Raw genomic sequence first — 21755 nt, 5'->3', positions numbered from 1 at the left:
GCCGCCGCCCCAGTCCTCAGCCTCATCCGCCCAAACCGCTGCGTCTCCCCGCCGCGCACGGCCGGTGCCTCCGCTCCCCGGGCTCGCTCCCCATCCCTCGCTTCCCGGTTCTCCGGGCGGACCGGGGCCGGCCGGGGCATCTTCTCCTCGCCCCGCGTCCCCCGGGTTCCCTTCCCCCTCCTCCCGCTCGGCCGGCTTCTCGCCTCGTTTGCCGGCTTTCTTCCTCCCACCTGGTCCCCTTCTCCACCCTAGGCCCCTTTCTTGTTATAATTTGAGGGGACTTGGTGTGGGGGGGAAGCAACAAACATCTGCCCCCCCCCCGCCACCCCCTTGCTGCAAATGAGAGATCTGCGGATGCCAGAGACCTTTTAAACGCCCGAATCAGTGTGCAGGCATGGGGGCGGCGGGGGACCCCGGTTCTCCGGGTCTCTGATCGCGAGGTCCCTGTTTCAGCCTGGCTCCTGTCCCCGGGGTCGTCACTCGGGAGCTAACTGAGCAAGTGGCTCTATTCCTTTTTCCTTCTTCTTTTTTTCTTCCTTAAAGTCCCAAATGGACCACCGCAGTGAGACGCGGTGCGGCGATCGCCATCAATTAGTGAGTGGGAATTATATTAGCCTTGGCTCAATGTGACGTGCCCCGTGTCCCGGTGAACAGCTCCCTTGACCTTGTGCGGCTCCTCCTCTCGGGCTCTCTGTCCCCCTCTGGAATTTCTCCTTAGAGATCACTGAGGTACTACACCCAGAAAAGCTTAAGACCCTCGCTCCCCACCCCCCAACCCCCCTTCCTCTTTTTATTTTATTTTTGTGCTAGAGGCGACTTTGTGCGCCGTTGACTCTTTTAGAGGTGTTTCACCCATGTTCCTTTTCAAATGAATGTTCTTTTCATCTCCAGAAAGACAGGATGGACTCCAGTGTGAGAATGGCTGTGACTTTGGAAGAAGCTCCGTGGCTAGGCTGGATGTGGGTGAAAGCCCTGATGAGATTTGCTTTCATGGTCGTCAACAACCTGGTGGCTATTCCATCCTACATCTGCTATGTGATTATACTGCAGCCCCTTCGAGTGCTGGACAGCAAGCGGTTCTGGCATATAGAAGGAATCATGTATAAATGGCTTTTAGGAATGGTGGCCTCCTGGGGATGGTATGCTGGATATACAGGTAAGAGCGGAAAAAAGTACTTTTGTGGAATGCGTATGAAAAAAAATGCAATGTTATGTTTTAAGTCAGGAGCCATGATTGGTGCTTTGGGTTGAAGGTGCTTTTATGCTTTCAGTATTGAACAAATAAATAGAAGACAGTGCTCTCCAGTTTCTCAACGAGGAAACATGATGTTCTCAGAAGTGTAATTTCATAATTAAGTATTGATAAGTTCCTCGAATTTTTTATGTGATTGACATTCATTTATTAAAACTGGTCTGTGAAAGCTCTTGGAAGAATAGGAGTGAGATATATAGTACTGGGAGTTTAGAAAGACAACTGGGCTCTGTGCTTGTGCTGAAACAGTGTAATAAGTGCTTTTTTTCATCGAATGTGATATTGTACTGTGTTGACATTTTAAGCCAAACCAAAAAAAAAAAAGAGGGAGATCTTTGCTGTTAGGCATGCTTCTTTTGTGTTCTAGCATCTATGTTTTATCCCACTTGAGAGTATTAAGTTATAAAAATTATCTGTGTTAAGCTAACTTTTTTTTATTTTTCATTTTATTTTATTGTGAACATACTGTACAGAGGGGTTACAATTACATGGGCAAGATAATGAGTACATTTCTTATCAAGCATTGCAGCCTCCTCTTTTGTTTACACTTTACATCCCTTTGTGTTAAGCTAACTTATTTCTTGAAGTCTTTAAGTAGATTTCTGTTTCAGGTTTTAAATTGCATTTTAGGGAACAGGAGTAGGACTGTTCTGAAGGAGACTTTCATAAAACTAAATATGAGAAGTAGCGTTTATTTTTCTTAGGTTCTCTGAGAGCTTCTGTTTCTACCTTGACAATACTATTTTATTATACTTATTTGATATTTTTCTCTAGGAATTAGGATAATGAAGAAAGCTATGAGGTGTGCAGAGCTTATCAGACCTGTAGGTTTGAACCACAGAAATGTATAACTGATAGATTGCTTAGTGGTCATGCAGCAGAAGTCAAGTCAGCCATAATTTGCAGTTCATAGGTTGGAAAAGTGAGGAGGGTACATGCTTTCAGTGTCAGGCTTCATGCCGTTCTCCATTTTAAATTCTGTCTTCCTCTTTCCTGCCCAAACTGCATCTGCAGATTTTGTCCATACCCAGGAGAAAAGGACTGACAGCACACAGCTTTTAGGGAGTCTGGCAGACTCTTGCTATGTCAGAATGCTTGAGATGAAGCTTCCCCCCTCTTCCCCCCCCAATAGTATTGTGAAATCTGCAAGCACTGAAGTCCTTGGGATAGTGTATACATTACTTCCTTATCATTGGTCTTCTTGAGATTCTAATACTCTTGGAAATAGTAGATGATTTCTAAACCTTTTTAGGACCTCATGGTACCAGTAACAGTGATAGAGGAATAAAGGAAAGTTCTAGTCTGTGCTATGCTGCTGAATTCTTATCTGACTCACAGTGCTGTCTTAAGAGTAGCTTTGCTTAATATAGTTTGCCTAATATGCTATGCAATATCTGATGGCTCTCTTCTTTACACAGCGTACTTAAACTTGCTTGTTTGATTTGAACTTATAATCTTCTTAGAAACTGATTCTGATTGTTTATTCTATTTAAATGTGATGCAGTTGCTGAAGTGTTTGTGTTTATGAGTGATATGTTTATGTATGAGTGCCAGTGTTTATGTGTGTTATATATATTTATGTATGAGTGATAGGAAGATGAAAAAATTAGTCATTGACCTTGAGGTTGTGGAGAATACAGTACTGCTGACTGAAGTTAGTTACCCTTTGGCTATAGCACAGCTGCAATGTATTTTTAAGTGTACTTCCACGAGGTATCTCTTCCTTGCTGACTACAGAACTGCAACTTTCTCCCTCTTCCCCACTTGCTTGGAAAGTGCTCTTGGCATGATCTGTATTCTTAGTCTCTCTGAAGCTTTTACTCTTCTTCAGGCTACTGTGTTTTGACAATTTGATCAGTTTCTCATTCAAATGTAGAATACTTTAGTGTGTATATTATAAGTGGTTTTCCCATAAGCAGAATAGTTGATGCTAGAGAGTCTGGTCATAGTCTAATTAAAATAGTCAACAGATCAAAAACTGGATGGATGAAATTTGTTGAAAGTCACAACCAGGTGTAAAGATGCCAACCTACCCAAGAATTGATGAGGGAGTGTACCCATAAGAAGTATCTTAGGGGTTACAATCAGCCTTCCTTTGCTCTATGTATTTAACTTCTTGGTATACAGAAGATGGTACATTTGGTTTTTGTTGTTGTTGTTATTGTTTTTCTTCTCCAACCCCAGTTTTCACAGATGGAAGACTGAACGTTCCAAAAGAATTCTGCACAGCAGAATTAGTATGTCCATGTTTTAGAATAAAAATTGCCAAAATACTGTTCAGGAACCACTCATGAGAAGCCTTAAAATAGCAATTAGGAAACTGAAAATTGAACGTTAGTTTAGGATATCAAGTTTTTAGCTTGTGACATTTCAAAATGTGTAAGACAAGCCAATTATTCAGCTGTTCTGCTGTAGACTTAGACTGATTATCTAACCTACATCGATAACCACTGATAATGTGATTATTTAAACTTAAATGAATTAAAATATAACATTGAAATTCAGTTACACCAACCACATTTCAAATGCTTAGTACTTGGAGGCTTTCTGCTGGCCACTTAGTGGACAGTGCAGATACAGAACGATTATATCATCACTTGTATCATTCCACTTGATAGAGCTAATAAGCAATAATTGGAACTTTTTTCATTAGGAATTTATTTTTTATCTTAAAAAAGCACACCTGTCTCTATTCTAAACAGAGTTCTGGACTAGAGGTGCAACTTAGTGGCAGAGCATTTGTCTGGTGTGCCCTAGGTTTGATCCTCACGTCGCAAACAAATGAACATAACTCATTTAGGTATACAGGAAGATTTATTATAAAGTCATGCAAAATTGCTTCTGAATTTGAGACAAACATTACAAAAGCATTACAGAAATGCTTTTTAGATGAGGAATGGGAGGTCAGTGTACCCAAGAAATTAAATGAACTGTCTTGTACTTAGTTTGCATTCTCAGAGATTGAAACTCAAAGATGAAAAAGGGATTTTTCTGGTCTTTCTGCCTTTGCTTAACTAATGATCAACTTCTGCATGCTTTATTTGGATTTAGGGTTAACCAGTACATCCCTCCCACCAGTTTAAGTGAAGATTGGGAAATTTCAGAGAGATTTTGCACAAAATGTACTTATTTAAAATTGTTTTTTTAATTTTCATTTATTTTAATAAAGTCATTGCCCTTCAAACACATTTGATTAAAGTCTCTGTACATAAAACAGCTTAAAGATTATCATTGTAAGTAGAAGCTCCAGAATGTCTGTATTGAATTGAGTCTTTTGGGCCAGAGTCCGGCTGGCAGGGAATTGGGGTGCCTGGGGAATTGCTGTCAAGCTGGTTTTGCTTAGCAAATGCTCTTTCCCTTAGATTGGGTATTTACTGGGGGTGGCTTTAGGGAAAGCTGATGCAGATTAGGCTTAGTTTCCTCCCACTCCTCAGCTGTGATGGCTGCATGTTTGTCTTTGTGGGTTATTTGATTTTGTGGATTATTTTAGTAGTACTCTACTTTTTTTTCCTGTTAGCATAAAAATTTGTTGTATACAAAACAATTAATGTTTAGGAATTATACCTTGAAATTCTAGAGAAAGTTTGGAAATAACATCTCTTAGAGAAGTCTTCTCTACCTTTGAGCCATAAAACCAGTTAAGAATGTCAAGATGGATATATAGATAAATAAATGTATATTTTTAAGGGGAAATCGAACAGAATTAAAAGGTGGGTGTCGGTGGCTCACACCTGTAATCCTAGCTACTCAGGAGGCTGAGATCTGAAGATAGCAGTTCAAAGCCAGCCCAATAAACCACTCAGAAAACCAGAAGTGGCACTGTGGCTCAAGTGATAAAGAGCTAGTTTTGACCTGAAGAAGTGAGGGACAGTGCCCCTGGCCCTGATAATAATAATAATAATAATAATAATAAAAATCAGAAATGTCTATATCTGAACTAAATGGTGTCTCAGGATGTATTTTTTTTATTATGAGTGTAATCAACATTTGAAAGGCATTGATGTAGTGGAGCTAATGTGACTCTGAGCGTCAGTGGTATTGATCTAGCTTTCAGTATAACATCTTTGCTCACTAGTCCGGGTGAGAGGCCTACCTGTTTCATGACCACTGGATTTTTTAGAGCATAATTTGTTGCTTGATGCTTGCCTGAGGCTCAGAGTGTTTGATAAGTGTCCCTTTTGTTGTTGTTGTTGTTATTGTTGTCATAATTTTTTTGTTTATTTTGTTTTATTTTTGCAATATTAGGAATTGAATCCAAAGTTACAGACATGCAAGGCAGGTACTACTGAGCTAGATCCCCAGCCCAGGTGTCTTTTTGTTGTTGTTGTTGTTGTTTGGATTTCTTTTATCCATTCCTGGATGCCTGACCAGCCAACAGACTGCTGATACCTGGATCAAGTATCTTTTTATTTTAATTTCTGGGGCAGAATCTTGCTATGTAGTCCAGGATGGCATTATACTTGCTATATCAGTGCCATTAAGCCTAGCTCCCAACATGTCTTTCTTGAATAATCCCTTTCTTTTTTTCCTGATCCTGAGAATCCTTGGCTGTCCACTTTCCTAAAAGGTGTAATATCAAGGTGGTTGAAGTCCATAAAATATAAACCTAATCCAGATAATATAAAATGGGTATTTATTAATGTTACACAGCTTTTATTGAGCTTTGCTTATGTGTAAGAATAGGTGTCCTGGAAATGCTGACATAAATAACAAGACATTATTGCCAACTTTAAGGAACTCAGTAGTATTGGTGGAGAGACAGTATATAGTACACTGAATTGTACTGTCATAGAGATGTACTGTAGGGTGAAAAAGAAGGGGCACCATCACTGGATCACTACTGATGAAGCTTTTGGTCTACCACTGCAGTAGATGGTAGGAAGGGAATAGGAAACAAAGGAGAGACTTCAAATTCCTGGGTTCCTCACCCCCATTAGGTTAGTATTTCATGGTAGTAGATTTTGTTGTTGGTGGTGGTGGTGGTAGTGGAGTTTGAACTCAGGGCCTGGGCACTATCCCTGAGCTCTTTGTGCTCAACACTAGTGCTCTACCACTTTGAGCCACAGCTCCACTTCTGGGTTTCTGGTAATTAATTGGAGAGAAGAATCATGTTGCCGGGCTGGCTTTGAACCATGATCTTCAGATCTAGCTGGGTACCATTATCATCCCTCCTTCTTTTGTTATTGATGTTGAAAATGAAACAGGTTTTACAGTTACTTTCCCTTAAGCATTGACTGAATTAATGTTGCCACAAGTTTATTTTTGTATTTAAAGAGCCAGTATTGATCTTTAGATAATATTCCTAGACTGTTTCTTAATTTTTTACAATCCTATATGCTCTTTTGCTTTAGAGGTATGAAATTTCTTTCTGAAGCTAAAAGGCTGACATCTAAAAGCAACATCACATATGTGGACTTCTTCAAGAGGCTATAAAAATAATGCTTCAATGGAAATATTTGTGGTATACTGGAAATTTCATGAAGTTCTACTTTGGGTGTTTTATCAGGTGGTTAACTATGTAGTCTTATGTTTTGCTATCTAGGAAGCTTCCTATGTCTTACTGGTTATTTTATGTAATATTCGTAATTCTCTATTGTTAGTAACTCTTCATTGATCAAAGATTAACTTACTTGTTTTCTTTTGTGCCAGTACGGAGGCTTGGCAGAGGCTTAGACTCAGGGCCTGGGTGCTGTTTCTTATCTTTTTTGCTCAAGGCTAGTGCTCTAACACTTTATAGTCCTAGCTCCGCTTCCAGCCTCTTGCTGGTTTATTGGAGATAAGAGTCTCATGGACTTTTCTACTTAACCTGGCTTCAAACTGTGATTCTCAGATCTCAGCCTCCTGAGTTGCTAGTATTACAGTGATGAGCCACCAGCACCTACCTAGGTTTATTTTTAATCCTTCTTTCTTTACCTTCCTCATTTGACTTCTGAGCTTTAAGGCTATCTACCTGCCATTACATAAGGTAATCAATGAATTGTTAAAAATATAACTTTGCTTTCTCCCTTTTACCAATTTGTGTTATTTGTACTTGTACAGCATTTTGGGGGTCTTGTAATTTTGTTCTATTCTGTTACCCTTATCTTCACTTTTTGTCTTGCTTTTTCAGTTAAATAAATGTAATGCTTACTCATGTATTTTGGGTGGGGATTTTTCCAGTTTCCTTTGGTTGGTGAACTTCATCTTCTAGTATAGATTGAGTTTCCCTAATTTGAAATATTCCAAAATCCACAGCTCCAGTGGCTTATGCCTGAAATCCTAGCTACTCAGGAGGCTGAGATCTGAGGATCAAGGATATGAAACCAGCCCAGGCATGAAAGTTTTGAGACATATCCCCAGTTACCTACCCCAAAACTGGCTGAAATGGTAAAGCACTAGCCTTTAGGACAGTGCCTAGACCTTGAATTTAAGCTCCAGGACTGGCATACACACATACCCCTCCAAAAAACCCAAAACTGGGGCTGGGAAGGTGGCTCAGTGGTAGAGCGCTTGCCTTGCATGCCTGAGGCCCTGGGTTCCATTCCTTAGCACCACATAAGCAGGAAAAAAAAAGCTGGAAGTGGTGCTGTGGCTCAAGTGGTAGAGCACTAGCCTTGAGCTGAAGAGCTGAGGGACAGTGCCTAGGCCCAGAGTTCAGGCCCCATGACCAGACCCAAAACAAACAAACAAACAAACAAAAACAAAGAAACCCCAAAAAACCCAAAACTCTTTTTTTTTTTTTTTTGCCGGTCATGAGGCCTGAACTCTGGGCCTGGTCACTGTCCCTCAGCTCTTCAGCTCAAGGCTAGCGCTCTACCACTGGAGCCACAGTGCCACCTCTGGCTTTTTCTGTTTATGTGGTGCTGAGGAATCGAACCCTCGTGCTTGCAAGGCATGACCTCTACCGCTGAGCCACCTTCCCAGCCCCCAAACCCAAAACTTTTTGAGCATAAACATAATGTTGAAAGTAGAAAATTTCATACCTGACTTCATGTGATGAGTCATAGCCAAAAGTTATCCTTACACTCTGTGCCTGAGGTATATATGAAATATAAATAACTCAGGTTTAGACTTGGGTCCCAGCCCAAAAGAAATCTCACTGTGCATATATGCAAATATTCCCAATTCAAAAAAAAAATCTGCAATCTGAACATCTCTGGTCCTAAGCATTTTGAATGGGGGATGCTCAAACTCTAGTTTCTAAATGAAAGCTTAGGAAACAGAATGGAGATAACTTTTTTTTGTTGGTGGTGGTCATGGGGCTTGAACTCAGGGCCTGAATGCTGTCCCTGGGCTCTTCTTGCTCAAGGCTAGTGTTGTACCACTTTGAGCCACAGCTCCAGTTTTCTGCTGGTTAATTGGAGAGAAGAATCTCATGGACTTTCCTGATGGCTTTGAATCATGATTCTCAGCTCTCAGCCTCCTTAGTAGCTAGGATTATATCTGGCTTGGAGATAATTTTTACAACATTTTCAGAACTTCTTTCTTATTGATTTATATTTGAAGGGCTAAACAGATTATAAAATGTTTGGTTCATCCTTTCCTAAGTATTTTACAGTATTACACAATGTCTTCTGGCACTAAATGTTTTTGTGGCGATATGGAAAGCCAGCCTGAGTATTTCCCCACTATTAGTCACTTGATCTTTTTTTTTTTTTATTGTGAAAATACTGTACAGAGGGGTTACAATTACATGGGCAAAATAATGAGTACATTTCTTATCAAACATTGTAGCCTCCTCCTTTGTTTCCCCTTCCCATCCTTCCACTCCCCCCCCTGCCCCCCCCCCAAAGTCACTTGATCTTTATAGCCTATGTACCCAAAGGATTCTCTGTCTCTGATATCTAGTGATTTTACTGGGATATGTTGGTGTTGGCTTTTTAAGCTCAAATTTTCATGATGTATTGTGTTCTTTTTTTTTTTTTTGGTCCGGTCATGGGGCCTGAACTCTGGGCCTGGGCGCTGTCCCTCAGCTCTTCAGCTCAAGGCTAGCGCTCTACCACTTGAGCCACAGCGCCACTTCCGGCTTTTTTTTTGCTTATGTGGTGCTGAGGAATCGAACCCAGGGCCTCAGGCATGCAAGGCAAGCGCTCTACCACTGAGCTACCTTCCCAGCCCCGTATTGTGTTCTTTTAAAGTATAGATTTAAGTTTGGTTTTATTTCAGGGTAATTTTGTTCATCTTAGATATTTACTTATTCATCTTATATGAACATCATTTAATGTCTCGTTGTTTTGCTTTTCTTTTTTGGAGACTAATAGTGTGTATGTCAAATCTTCCTTTGTATGTTTTTCCTTTTCAGTTGTTTTCTTTCTCTTTAATTCTTTTAATTACTTTTTCATTTCTTTATGTTCTTTCTGTGTTTTGTGAAATGTCTCCTTTTTGTTCTTCTTTCAGTTTTTTTTTGTTTCTGTGTTAGTTTTGTTTGTTCTTCTAGATGCTTGTTTAATTCTGGCAGTGTTTGCCTCCCTTGTTCCCCTTACCTAGATGTTTTTCCTTGAGTTCATTTCTGCTTTATGGTCTTGCTTATAGGGATGGTGTGGCTTCATTATTTTACATTTGTGCACAAATATTCAATTATTGTTGGACACTACCATGTAAGTAATCTCACTACTCAGGAAGCTGAGGAAGGAGGATTTCTAGTTTGAGGCTGGCCTATGCTACATAATGAGTTTCAAGGCTAGCCTCAGCTACATAGAGAAATTCTGTCTCCAAAAAACCCCCAGACAATGTTTTGATAATTTTATCACCTCCAGTATAATTATTTTGGTGAGTATTCTTTGGCAGTATATTTTGCTGCTCATTTCTATTATTTTTTCTTTATTTTAATTTTTTCCTTCTCTTCCTCTTTCCCTCTCTCCCTGCATTCTTTCTCGTTACCTTCTTCCTTTCTTCATCCCTTTCTTTTTTAGAGTTTTGCTACATAGCTCACGTTGGCCTCAAATTTTCCTGTTCTCCTTCCTCACCTTCCCAAGTACTGGAATTATAAGCAAGCACCCACACCTGTGTGTTTAGGTTCTAACGTTTTTCTTATAGTATCTCTTCATCAATGCCCTTACACCTACCTTTTTATTCTTTGTAACTTAATGAATTTGATTTTCCTAAGAAGTTATTTTTAAGAGGTTTAGTTGGAGTCAGAGTAGATTTCCAGATTCTCTTTCAAAGATGGTCTTTTCCACATATAGTGCCTGAATGTATTTTTATTGTCACAGTCTTATTCTTCTTTTTCTTTTTCTTTTTTTTTGGGGGGGATCCTGTTGTGGGGCCTGAATTCTGGGCCTAGGCGCTGTCCCTCAGCTCTTCAGCTCAAAGCCAGTGCTCTACCACTTGAGCCACAGCGCCACTTCCAGCTTTTTTTTCTTTTTTTGCTTATGTGGTGCTGAGGAATGGAACCCAGGGCCTCAGGCATGCAAGGCAAGTGCTCTACCACTGAGCCACCTTCCCAGCCCGTCTTACTCTTCTTCAAGTGAGACTGAGTCGCCTTTTGCAGCCAATTCTGGACCTCCCACTCCTTCTTTTGCAGATGTGACTGGAGAAACACACCTCAGCATGCTAGCTAAACCCCTTTCCTTAAGGAAGTTCATTGCAACTCTTGCTTTCTGAGATCTGCTGCTGCTGAGCCCTTGTCAGCTCAGCACATACCACTGGTGTGTCACCATCTCTGTACTCCATTTCAGTATGGATTCTGCCACCCTTATTGGATCCCAGCCCTATTCTCAGGTACTTTGGAGGTTTATTTATCTGAGGTCTCCCTTGGTTTGCTGAAGAAAGGAAGAGTTTTATGTTTTCTATTTCCATGTTGCTTTCCAGGGACAGTCTATATTGCTATCAGAAAGTGCAGCATAGGTTCTTACTCTTCTGTCCTACTTGTTCAAATATTTCTTGTATCATTCTACTGTACTATTAACTAATATAAAATGAAGACCAATTTTACCATTTAGTTAATTTTCTCTGAGGTTGCTCACAAGAAGAAGCAAGAAGTAGCCTCCAGATATGTTGTATATATATATATATATATATGTGTGTGCTTTCCCTCCCAGTGGTTCCTAAATTGTTATCTTGGACTATTTACTGACTGCATATGGTTAGGACACTTAAACGCTGGTGCCATTTGGCTTCATTAAGAAAATGCCATCAAAATTAATGAAAGAAATGAGTTACCTTTGACACTTCAGTAAGGAATATGAATAAAACATGACACTAATGCCATTCCCTAGAATCCGATCTGTAAATCACCTTGGAAATGTTAAAGATCACAATGTCTTTCACATTTTGAAAATATAAATTAGTTTCCTGTTTCTACCCAATCCTTTATGCTGTACCTGAGCTTTGATGCTCAAGGCTAGCACTCTCCTACTAGAGCTATAGCTCCATTTCTGGCTTTTTGGTAGATAATTGTTGGTGAAAGTCTCACGGAATTTCCTGCCTAGGCTGGCTTCAAACCATAATCCTCAGATCTCAGGCTCCCTAGGACCTAGGATTTTAGGCATGAGGGCCTGATATCCAGCTTAGCCTTTGTCTTTAGAGTTGCTTTTCAGAGTTTATAAACTAATGGCCATATTCAGCAGTTGAAACATTTATTTGGCCTTAGAACTATTAATTTTTTTTTTGGTGCTGGTCTTGGGACTTGCACCAACCCTTTTAGGTGCTATCCTTGAGCTTTTTTGCTCAAAGCTGGCATTCTACCACTTGAACCACAGCTCCATTTTTGGTAGTTAATTAGAAATAAGATCATCAGGCTGCTGAACTTCTAATCATTATCCTCAGATCTTAGCCTCCTGAGTAGCTAGGATTACAGGCACTTGGCTAGTTAAACTTTTCAAAAAATTGCTGCCAGCATTTCAATATTAGGGATAAGTTTATTGTTTCCAGTTACTCTTAAGAAATTAGTGATTGTGACATGCTTACCCCTGACTCCTGCTGGGAGCAGTGTGCTAGACCATGTGTATGGCCTGTACTCTTCAGTTTACCCCAAACGCTGCTTTTTTTCCTTTAACTTTGAACCTACTTTTGTCATTTGCCTTACCTTAACTCTTTGGGTCCTAGAGAATTGGGTGATGTTTATTTGTTAAAAAAAATTTAAACGGGGCTGGGAAGTTGGCTCCAGGGGTAGAGTGCTTGCCTTGCATGCATGAGCCCCTGGGTTCAATTCCTCAGCACCACATAAGCAGAAAAAGCCGCAAGTGGCTCTGTGGCTCAAGTGGTAGAGCACTAGCCTTGAGCTGAAAAGCTGAGACAGCACCCAGACCCAGAGTTCAGGCTCCAAGACCGACAAACAAACAAACAAAAAAATTTAAACTATAATTACTATTCTGCCTGTGATAGGCATATGTTAGTTGTTTAGTATTATATAAATATACAAAGTATATAGCTGTAGCTGTCCTTGAGACTTGTAAACCTATCATTTCAACCTGAAAGTTGATTAGTATTGTCCATTACTCATTTTATGAAGTAGGTGCATTCATTAGGAATTGAAAATCAAGAGTGATTATGATTAGAAAGAGCTGTAGTCACAAACTTTTCAAGTTTCATGTATCATATCACTAACCTGGTGAAACATTTCCTGTTTATGCACACATTATTTAGTGGAATGTCTAACCCCTTCTTAAGAATACAGTTGTGCTGGGCACTGGTGGCTCACACCTGTAATCCTAGCTACTCAGGAGGCCGAGATGTAATGGTTGTGGTTCAAAGCCAGCCTGGGCAGGAAAGTCATAGAGCGCTTGCTTTGAGCTGAAGAGCTCAGGCCCAGAGTTCAAGCCCCACAACTGACAAAAAAAAAGAAAAAAGAATACAGTTGTGTAAAATCTAGATCATTAGAAATTGCATTACCGTTTCATATTTTAAAATAAGAAAAATGAAGCAGGTCTGTTTGACTTCTGTTTATTTTAAATTATTGGTAACTAAAAAAATAATACAAGAGCCGGGTACTGGTGGCTCACACCTGTAATCCTAGCTACTCAAGAGGCTGAGATTTGAGGGTCATGGTTCAAAGCCAGTCTGGACAGGAAAGACTATGAGACTTTTATCCCTAATAAACCACTAGAAAACCAGATGTAGTACTGTGGTTCAAGTATAGAGCACTCAGCTTGAGCTGAAGAGCTCAGGGACTGCGCCCAGGCCCAGAGTTCAAGCCCCAAGACTGACCAAAAAAAAAAAAATTACAACGTTAGACTTTTCTCCTATTATAGTTTAGTAAGATTTGCTCAAATCTTGATTTCAAAACACTTTGCCAAACTTGTAAACATTTGTTAAACATTAAGAAATCATATGAATTTACTGGGTATGGTAGTGGTTCAAGCCTGTAATCCTAGCCTGGAGTCAGAGATTGGGGATAGCAGTTCTAAGCTAGCCTGGGCAAAAAAGTTAGAGACTCCATCTCGGTCACCACAATGATTGGGCTCAGTGGCACACACCTATCATCTCCAGCAACATGCGGAAGGAGGTCCATAAGGCAAGACCCAATCTTGAGAGTACTAAGGTAAATAGGGACTAGAGGCACGGTTCAAGTAGTAGAGCACCTGCCTTGCAAGTGTAAGGCTCTGAATTCAATCCTCAGCACTGAAAAAAAGAAAGAAAAAGAAATAATGTATAATATATATATATATATATATATATATATATATCAAGTAGAAGTTTACATTGCTATAATTAGAAAATTGCATTATTTTATCATTTAAGGAAAAATGGTTACAATCAATTTACATCAAAATGTTTCTGAGTCATCCAAAGACAAAGTCAATATAACTTTAGTGTTGAACATATAATAAAAGTATAATAATATTTGCCGTTTTGAAGTGTATAGTTGGGTGTTTTTAGTATATCCACACGGTTATACATCCCTCACCACCAACTAATTCTAGAACATTTCATAATCCACAGAAGAAATTCCAAACTCATTAGTTCTTGCTCCCCATCTCTCCTCCCTGCCCCTGTTAACCACTAGTCTGTGTTCTGTCTCTGTGGATTTGCTTATTCTGGACACTTCATATGAATGGAATCTGGTAATATGTGATCTCTTTGGTTTGGCCTCTTTCAATTAACCTAAAGTTGTCAATGTTCATATTATAACATACATCAGTACTTTATACCTTTGTGTGTCTGAGTAATATCCCACTCTGTAGAGAGACCATATTTTGTTTATATATAGTCCAGCAGTTGAACAACTAAAGTTGTTTTCACTTTTGAGTTATTATGAATAATACTGTTTGGTTTTTTGTTTGTTTGTTTTTGGTGCCAGTCCTGCAACTTAAACTCAGTGCTGGGTGCTGTCCCTGAGCTTTTTTGCTCAAGGCTTGTGCTCTACCACTTAAGCCACAGCTCCACTTCTAGCTTTTTGGTAGTTAATTGGAGATAAGAGTCTCTCTCTTGGGCTGTCCTGCTCTGGCTGGCTTCAAATTGATCCTCAGATCTCAAGCTTCCTAAGTAGCTAGGATTATAGGTGTGAGCCATCTGTGCCTGGCTGTTATACACATTTATATGCAAATTTTGTATAGATATATTGCTTCAGATCTTTTGGACTTAAGAGTCAAGTTTCTGGGTCATATGGTAATTTTAGGTTTAACTTTGAGGAACTGCCAAACTGTTCTTGGAAATGGCTTTACTATTGTACATTCCCACCAACATCTTCACTAATACTTGTTATTTTCTGTCTTATTATTTGTTTTATTTTAGCCACTCAAGGAGATGTGAAGTGTTACCTCATTCTGGCTTAGATTTGCATTTCTTTAATGATCTTTTTTTTATTGGCCATTTGTATTCTCTTTGGAGAAATGTCTCCTCATTTTTTTGCCTATTTTTAAACTGGATTGTTGGAATTCTCATTATGTTGCATTCTATGGTTTATATGTTGTTTCTTCCTCCGAAGTGTCCTGTGTGGAAGCTTGGCCCCCAGGTGGCATTACTAGGAGGTTATTTGGACCCTTAAGAGGGGAGGCCTAGTGCAAAGCCCTTAGATCAATCTGGGATGTACTGAAAGAGATGAACATATTTCTTGTGGGACTGTGGTAAGTCTCCTATGGGAATTATTATGAAAGTCAGAACCAGGTCCTAGTCTCTCTCTGATTTTAATTTGGTAAAGTGATTGCTCACTCCTGCCATTGCAATCTGCCATGGGGTGACATAGCTGGGGAGGGGAGCTAGCTTGAGCCCTTACTGTGACATTTGAACTTTGACCCTCTAAAACTATGAGCTAAATAAACTTCTCTTTCCCTATGAAATTAGCCTGCCTCAGGTATTTTGTTGTTTTAATGTAAAACTAATAAAAGTTTTGAGTTCTTTCTAAAATTATAGACACTAGATTTTTATTATTATTATTATTATTGTTATTATTATTATGTGCTAGTCCTGGGCTTGAGATGAGGGCCTGGTTGTTGTCCCTGAGCTTTTGTGCTCAAGGTTAATGTTCCATAACTTGTGCCACAGTTCTACTTCTGGCTTTTTTTGGAGGTTAATTAGAAATTAGGAGTCATAGACTTTCCTGCCCAGGCTGGTTTTGAACCTTCAAATCTTAACCTCCTGAGTAACTAAGGTTACAGGTGTGAGCCACCAGCACCTGGCTTATGGACACTAGATCCTTCGTGTTTTTTCATGAGTCTTGTGTTTTTAGTGTCATAAACTTCATTCAAGATCATGAAGAGCTATACCTGTATTTTCTCTTTTATCCTTTTTATGTAGTCGTATAGTCCATTTTGAGTTAATTTTTCTGGTGAAGTGATGCAGGGGTCCATACCTCATTCTTTGCCATATGGCTATCTCTCCTGTCCTAGTGTCATTTGTCAAAAAAAGCTTTTCTCCATACTAGATGATCATGGTAGCCTTGTTAAGAATTAGTTGGCTATATGTCCTTATGTCAGAACTATACTGTCTTGATGACTGCAATACAGTAGTAAGGTTTGTTTTTGTCTGTTATGGGGCTTGAGCTCAAGGCCTGGGTGCTGTCCTTGAGCTCTTTTGTTCAAGGTTAGTACTCTACCACTTTGAGCCACAGCTCCACTTCTGGTTTTCTGGTGGTTAATTGGAGATAAGAGTCTCATGGACTTTCTTGTGTGGGCTGGCTTTGAACCATGATTCTCAGATCTCAGCCTACTGAGTAGTAAATTTTAAATTATATATATATATATATATATATATATATATATATATATATATATATATTTCATTGTATTTTAATTCTTAAGAATTCTCAGTCTGCTGGGCGCCAGTGGCTCATACTTGTAATCTTAATCTTATTCAGGAGCCTGAGATCTGAGGATGACAGTTCAAAGTCAGCCAAGGTAGAGAAGTCCCTTGAGACTCTTATCTCCAATTATCTACCAGAAAACCAGAAGTGGATCTGCTGCTCAAAGTGGTTTAACACTCGCCTTGAGCAAAAAACCCCACAAGGACAGCACCCAGGCCCTGAGTTCAAGCCCCAGGACCCACAAAAAAGAAAATAAATCCTACAATAAATCCCCTACATTATATAATTAATATGCACTAATAAAAATGAAAAAAATTGCTGGACACTGGTGACTCATGCCTGTAATCATTGCTAGTCAGGAGGCTAAAATCTAAGGATCACAGTTCAAAGCTAACCTAGGCAGGAAAATCTGTGAGACTCTTATTTTATGGATGCCAGTTAACCACCAAAAGTGGGAAGTGGAACAGTGACTCAAAGTGGTAGAGCTTTGAGCACAAAAGCTCAGGGACAGTGCTCAGGCCCTGGTTCAAACCCTAGAACCAGATTCAGGAAAAAAAGAAAGAAAAATTCATTATCATTTTTTGTTATATATTATGACAATAGTAAGGCTAGTTCACTACTCAGAAATCCTAATTCAAAACCATTTTGGACTTAAAGTCTTGAATTAATACATATAATTTAGTTAAATGATCCCTTCCGATTTTTTTTTTTTTTTGGTCGGTTGTGGAGCTTGAATTCTGGGCTTGGGCACTGTCGAGCACTCTACCACTTGAGCCACAGCACCACTTCTGGTTTTCTAGTGGTTTATTGGAGATAAGAGTCTCACAGACTTTCCTGCCTAGGCTGGCTTTGAACCGTGATCCTCAGATCTCAGCCTTCTGAGTAGCTAGGATTACAGGCGTGAGCCACCGGCACCCGGTTAGATCTCTTCCTATTTTATACTGAGAAAACATTTTACAAGTAATTGTTTTATAAATACTACTCTCAAAAAATAAAACATCAGTTATAGAAGTATGGAGTTGTGATTGATCAATTAAATATTTATTGACTGTTTACTTCCATTTAGTAAAGTTTTTTGTTGTTATTTTGGTGATACTATGATTTGAATTTGGGATCTTGAGCTCACTAGACCTACTCTCTACCATGTGAGCCACACCCTGCAAAGTTATTGATTTATAAAATAATGAGCTAGAGACTGTGATTTAGAATAGCACAGTGTTTAGCATTCTAAAAATGATAACTTTGAGGAGTTTCATAAAAAGGAAAATTGTCAGGACTTGCTGAGGGATTGAGCGTGGAGGGTACCATGCCAGGAGTGGGGAGCCAGGAATTTATTATTATTATTATTATTTTGCCATAGACTACTTGGATATTAATAACTTTTGTGGGCTATATAAAGTTATCAACACAGGCAGATGACCATCAAGAGCCAATGAAAAGAATACATATTTACAGGCTGGACATCCCTACCCTGCAGCTAACAGGGATGCCCCTAAGGTTTCAGGTAGGAGCTTCTGGGTAGATTGGGAAGCAACAAGAGGGAAGATTGTAAAGTTTAGCATAGAGTAGGTGAGAATTGCCCATTTGGAGCTATGAAATAGACATGTATATACATTCTGAAACTCAAGATGGAAGCTGAGCTAGAAAGAAAAATGGGCATTTCAGAGCGTTTAAAGCTGAGAAGCTAGATGAGATGGCCTGGGGAGACTGAAGTTCTGGGTGTTGGGTGGCCCAGGATCAACCTCAGCCCCCCACCCCAAGTACTGCCAGCATGAAGAAGTTGGGAGGCCCATGGGGCAGACTTAAGAAGAGCAACAACTAGAAGGAATCAGCACCCCAGAAATCAACAGCCTTTCAAGGCATGTGTACAGGGCAGCAGGGAGGGAGCAGAGTGCTCCTGAGAGCTTTGGGTTTGTAAGATGAGAGCTAACATATCATTTATTAATTTTGGCAAGAGCAGCTTCATTGAGGTGGCAGAACTAGAAAGTAGATTGGAGTAAGTTGGAGATTAAGGATGAAATGTCAAGGGATAAAATGGAAAAAGATGTTTGACTGTGAAGGAGTAGAGGGTGGGAGCTGCAGAAGGATACCGGGCTGGGGCCCTTTAAAAATTTTCATTTTTGGCTGGGGGCTGGTGGCTGGGGGCTGACACCTAGCTACTCAGATGGCTGAGACCTGAGGATGGCTAGTCAAAGCCAGCCTGGGCAGAAAAGTCCATGAGACTCTTATCTCAAATAAACCACCAGTAAACCAGAAGTGGCACTGTGGCTCAGAGTGGTAGAGTGCTAGCCTTGAACTGAAGAGCTGAGTGACAGTGCCCAGGCCCAGAGTTTAAGCCCCACATTGAAAAAAATATATGTTTGTTGGGTACCAGTGGCTCATTCTTGTAATCCTGGTTACTCAGGAGGCTGAGATCTGAGTATCACAGTTGGAAGCCAGCCCAGGCATGAAAGTCTGTGAGACTCTTCAGTGAATCACCGAAAAAGCCAGATGTGGTGCTGTGGCTCAAGTAGTACTATCCTTGAGCAAAAGGAGCTTAGAGACAGTGCCCAGGTCGAGTTCAAGACTCAGGACCAGCTTAAAAAAACATTTTTTTTTTAAAGATGGAAAATCGAGAACCAGATGGAACAAACATCATTTATTTACACAGCTAATGTATTTAGAAAACTAGGCTTGATGGGATTGAATAAGAGAATGTCTGTCAGCACTCAATACATGGAAAGCACTTAAGTATTAGCTCTATTGGTAGAGATAGGCAGAGAAGTCGAAAGCCTCCATGAATTGGTCTAGTTCCAAACTGTTTAGTAAAGCTACTTTCCTGTAATTCCTCTGCATTTTCTCTCTCCCTCCCCACTCCCTTTCCTTTCTCCCCTCCCCCTCTCCCTTCACCCCTCTTTTCCTCCCTCCCTCCCTTTTGTGCTAATATTGGCTGGGCTTAAATTCAGGGTCTGGACACTGCCCTTGACCTTTTGCACTCAAGGCTGGAGCTCTATTGAGCCATAGTTCCACTTCTGTGTTTTTGCTATAGTTAATTGCAGATAAAAGTCTTCTAGACTTTTCTGTGCTGCTAGCTTCAAACTAGGATGTCTAATCTCAGCATTCTGAGTAGTTAGGATTACAAGTTATGAGCCCTCAATGCCTGCCCTGAATTATTAGCTTTTTTCCCCTTGCCCTAAAGCTTCTTCTTGCATTTCTTTTTAAATTTGATCTTGCCTCTCACCCCCCTCCCCACACACACAGTAATAACCTTTCCCACTACTCCAGTTGCCTTTATTTTCTTTCTGAACCTTTTTTTTTTTTTTTGGGTCTGGTCGTGGGGCCTGAACTTTGGGCTTGGGCGCTGTCCCTCAGCTCTTCAGCTCAAGGCTAGCGCTCTACCACTTGAGTCACAGCGCCACTTCTGGCTTTTTTCTTTTTGCTTATGTGGTGCTGAGGAATCGAACCCAGGGCCTCAGGCATGCAAGGCAAGCGCTCTACCACTGAGCCACCTTCCCAGCCCCTTCTTTCTGAACCTTTATGGCATCTCTTCTGTAATTGTGGTTTCTAACTACTGGGCTGAAATTTTCCTCAGTGCTTAGTTATCCCCAAGGCCAGAAATGTACATATACATATTAAGTACCATCTGTGGATCATAAGTAATGTTCTTATATGTTAATATTTTCCTAATATATATAGTTCTTTTTGATAGGAAACCTAAAAGTATTGTGGAAAGGTAGTTGATTTTTGTTGTAGTTGCTTTTATGTTATTTTCACTCAATGGTAGAACTACTATGTAGAGGTCTGACTTATTTCTTGGCCTTGAAAAGAATGCTCATACTTGAAAGATTATTGATCATTGTACTAAAAAATCTAGTATTTCGCATTCTGCTTCATGTTCTTCACTATTTTACTTTTGCTGTTTCAGTCTCTTTAACACATTAATTGCTTGGGCAAAGGTTATAATTCTTTCTTCCACTTTACTTCAGAGATTAGTCCTTAGGTTATATCCAGCTCACTTCCTGTTTTGTAAGTCCCTTCCAGATAAGAGTTTTACAGCTAAACATTTGCAGTCAATTTGATGAACAAACTGACTTTGCACTCCAATTGAGTATGTCTCCCAAGAAAAAATTCAATGCTTCTTAAAGATAGCTCTGAATCAGAGTTGTGTTCAATTATTATTTTTTATTTTTATATTTTGAGTTGTATCAACAAAAATCTTGCTGAACATGTTAGAAAAGGTTACTTAAGTACCTACATGATACCTAGAATTTTTTCTCTTGACCTGTATATCCTAAAACTTCCATCATATGACCCTTTTTAGAAAAAGTTTGCTTTATAGTGGTAGTCTTCCAACTTGTTTATCTGAATTATCTGATGAGCTTTAATAAGTAAATGCATAATACACATATATCCATAAGAATATAAACATATATCTGTATATGTATACATACAGATATACTTGTACATATACCCTGGAGAAGAATGTTTGAAGTGGAGCCTGGGAACTCAAAATTTTAACAAGCCATCTTGAGTTGTTTGGGAATCATTGACTTTTTTTTTTCCCTGGTTCTGAGGCTTAGACTCAGTCTGGGCTGCCCCTGAAATCCTTTGCTCAAGGATAGCATTCTACCAGTTGAGCCACAGTGCCACTTTCAGTTTTTTCTGTGATTTAATTGAAGAGTCTCACAGACTGTCCTCTCTGGGCTGGCTTTAAACTGTGATCCTCAGATCTCAGCCTCTTGAGTAACTAGGATTATTGGCATGAGCCACCAGCGCCTGGCTGAATCATTGATTTTTAATGTGTTTGAGCCCCAATATAATGGAGTGGACACTGAATTATATGTTAAAGGATAGCTTATTGTCTTATTCCAGCTTTTTTCTTGGCGGCTGGGGAGGGGGAGGGGGGAGAGGGTGGGTGGCACTGGTCCTGAGGCTTGAACTCAGGGCCTGAACCTCTTTGTGCTCAAGGTTAGCACTCTCCCAGTTGAGCCACAGCACTGCTTCTGGCTTTTTCTGAGTAGTTTTGGAGATAATAGTCTCATGGACTTTCCTGCCCAGGCTGGCTTTGAACCACAATCTTCAGATCTCAGCCTCTTGAGTTGCTAGGATTACAGGCGTGAGCCACCTGTGCCTGGCTCAACTTTTGTTGTTGTTCTTGTTTGTTTGTTTGTTTTGGCTATGGAACCTTTTACAAATAACCCCTTCAGATTTTTAAAATTTCTAGTTTTTACTAATTGTGGTTTACTTTTTTTTTTTTTTTTTGGGGTCCAGTCGTGGGGCCTGAACTCAGGGCCTGGGTGCTGTCCCTCAGCTCTTCAGCTCAAGGCTAGCGCTCTACCACTTGAGCCACAGCGCCACTTCCGG

The 21755-nt window shown here is 40.0% G+C and overlaps 1 protein-coding gene across 1 annotated transcript in view; it reads left to right on the top strand.

The window, feature by feature from the left end:
• The first annotated feature begins 893 nt into the window (after positions 1-893).
• Positions 894-21755, top strand: part of Lpgat1 (lysophosphatidylglycerol acyltransferase 1) — an 81510-nt gene continuing 60648 nt past the window's right edge. Inside the window, exon 1 of the mRNA XM_013015302.1 lies at positions 894-1156. Coding sequence (XP_012870756.1) covers positions 901-1156 — 256 coding nt within the window. The 5' untranslated portion in view covers positions 894-900. The remainder of the gene's footprint in view (positions 1157-21755) is intronic.

Source organism: Dipodomys ordii, unplaced genomic scaffold (assembly GCF_000151885.1).
Source record: "Dipodomys ordii isolate 6190 unplaced genomic scaffold, Dord_2.0 Scaffold26, whole genome shotgun sequence".
Classification (NCBI taxonomy): Eukaryota; Metazoa; Chordata; class Mammalia; order Rodentia; family Heteromyidae; genus Dipodomys; species Dipodomys ordii.
This window is presented reverse-complemented; position numbering and strand designations above follow the sequence as displayed.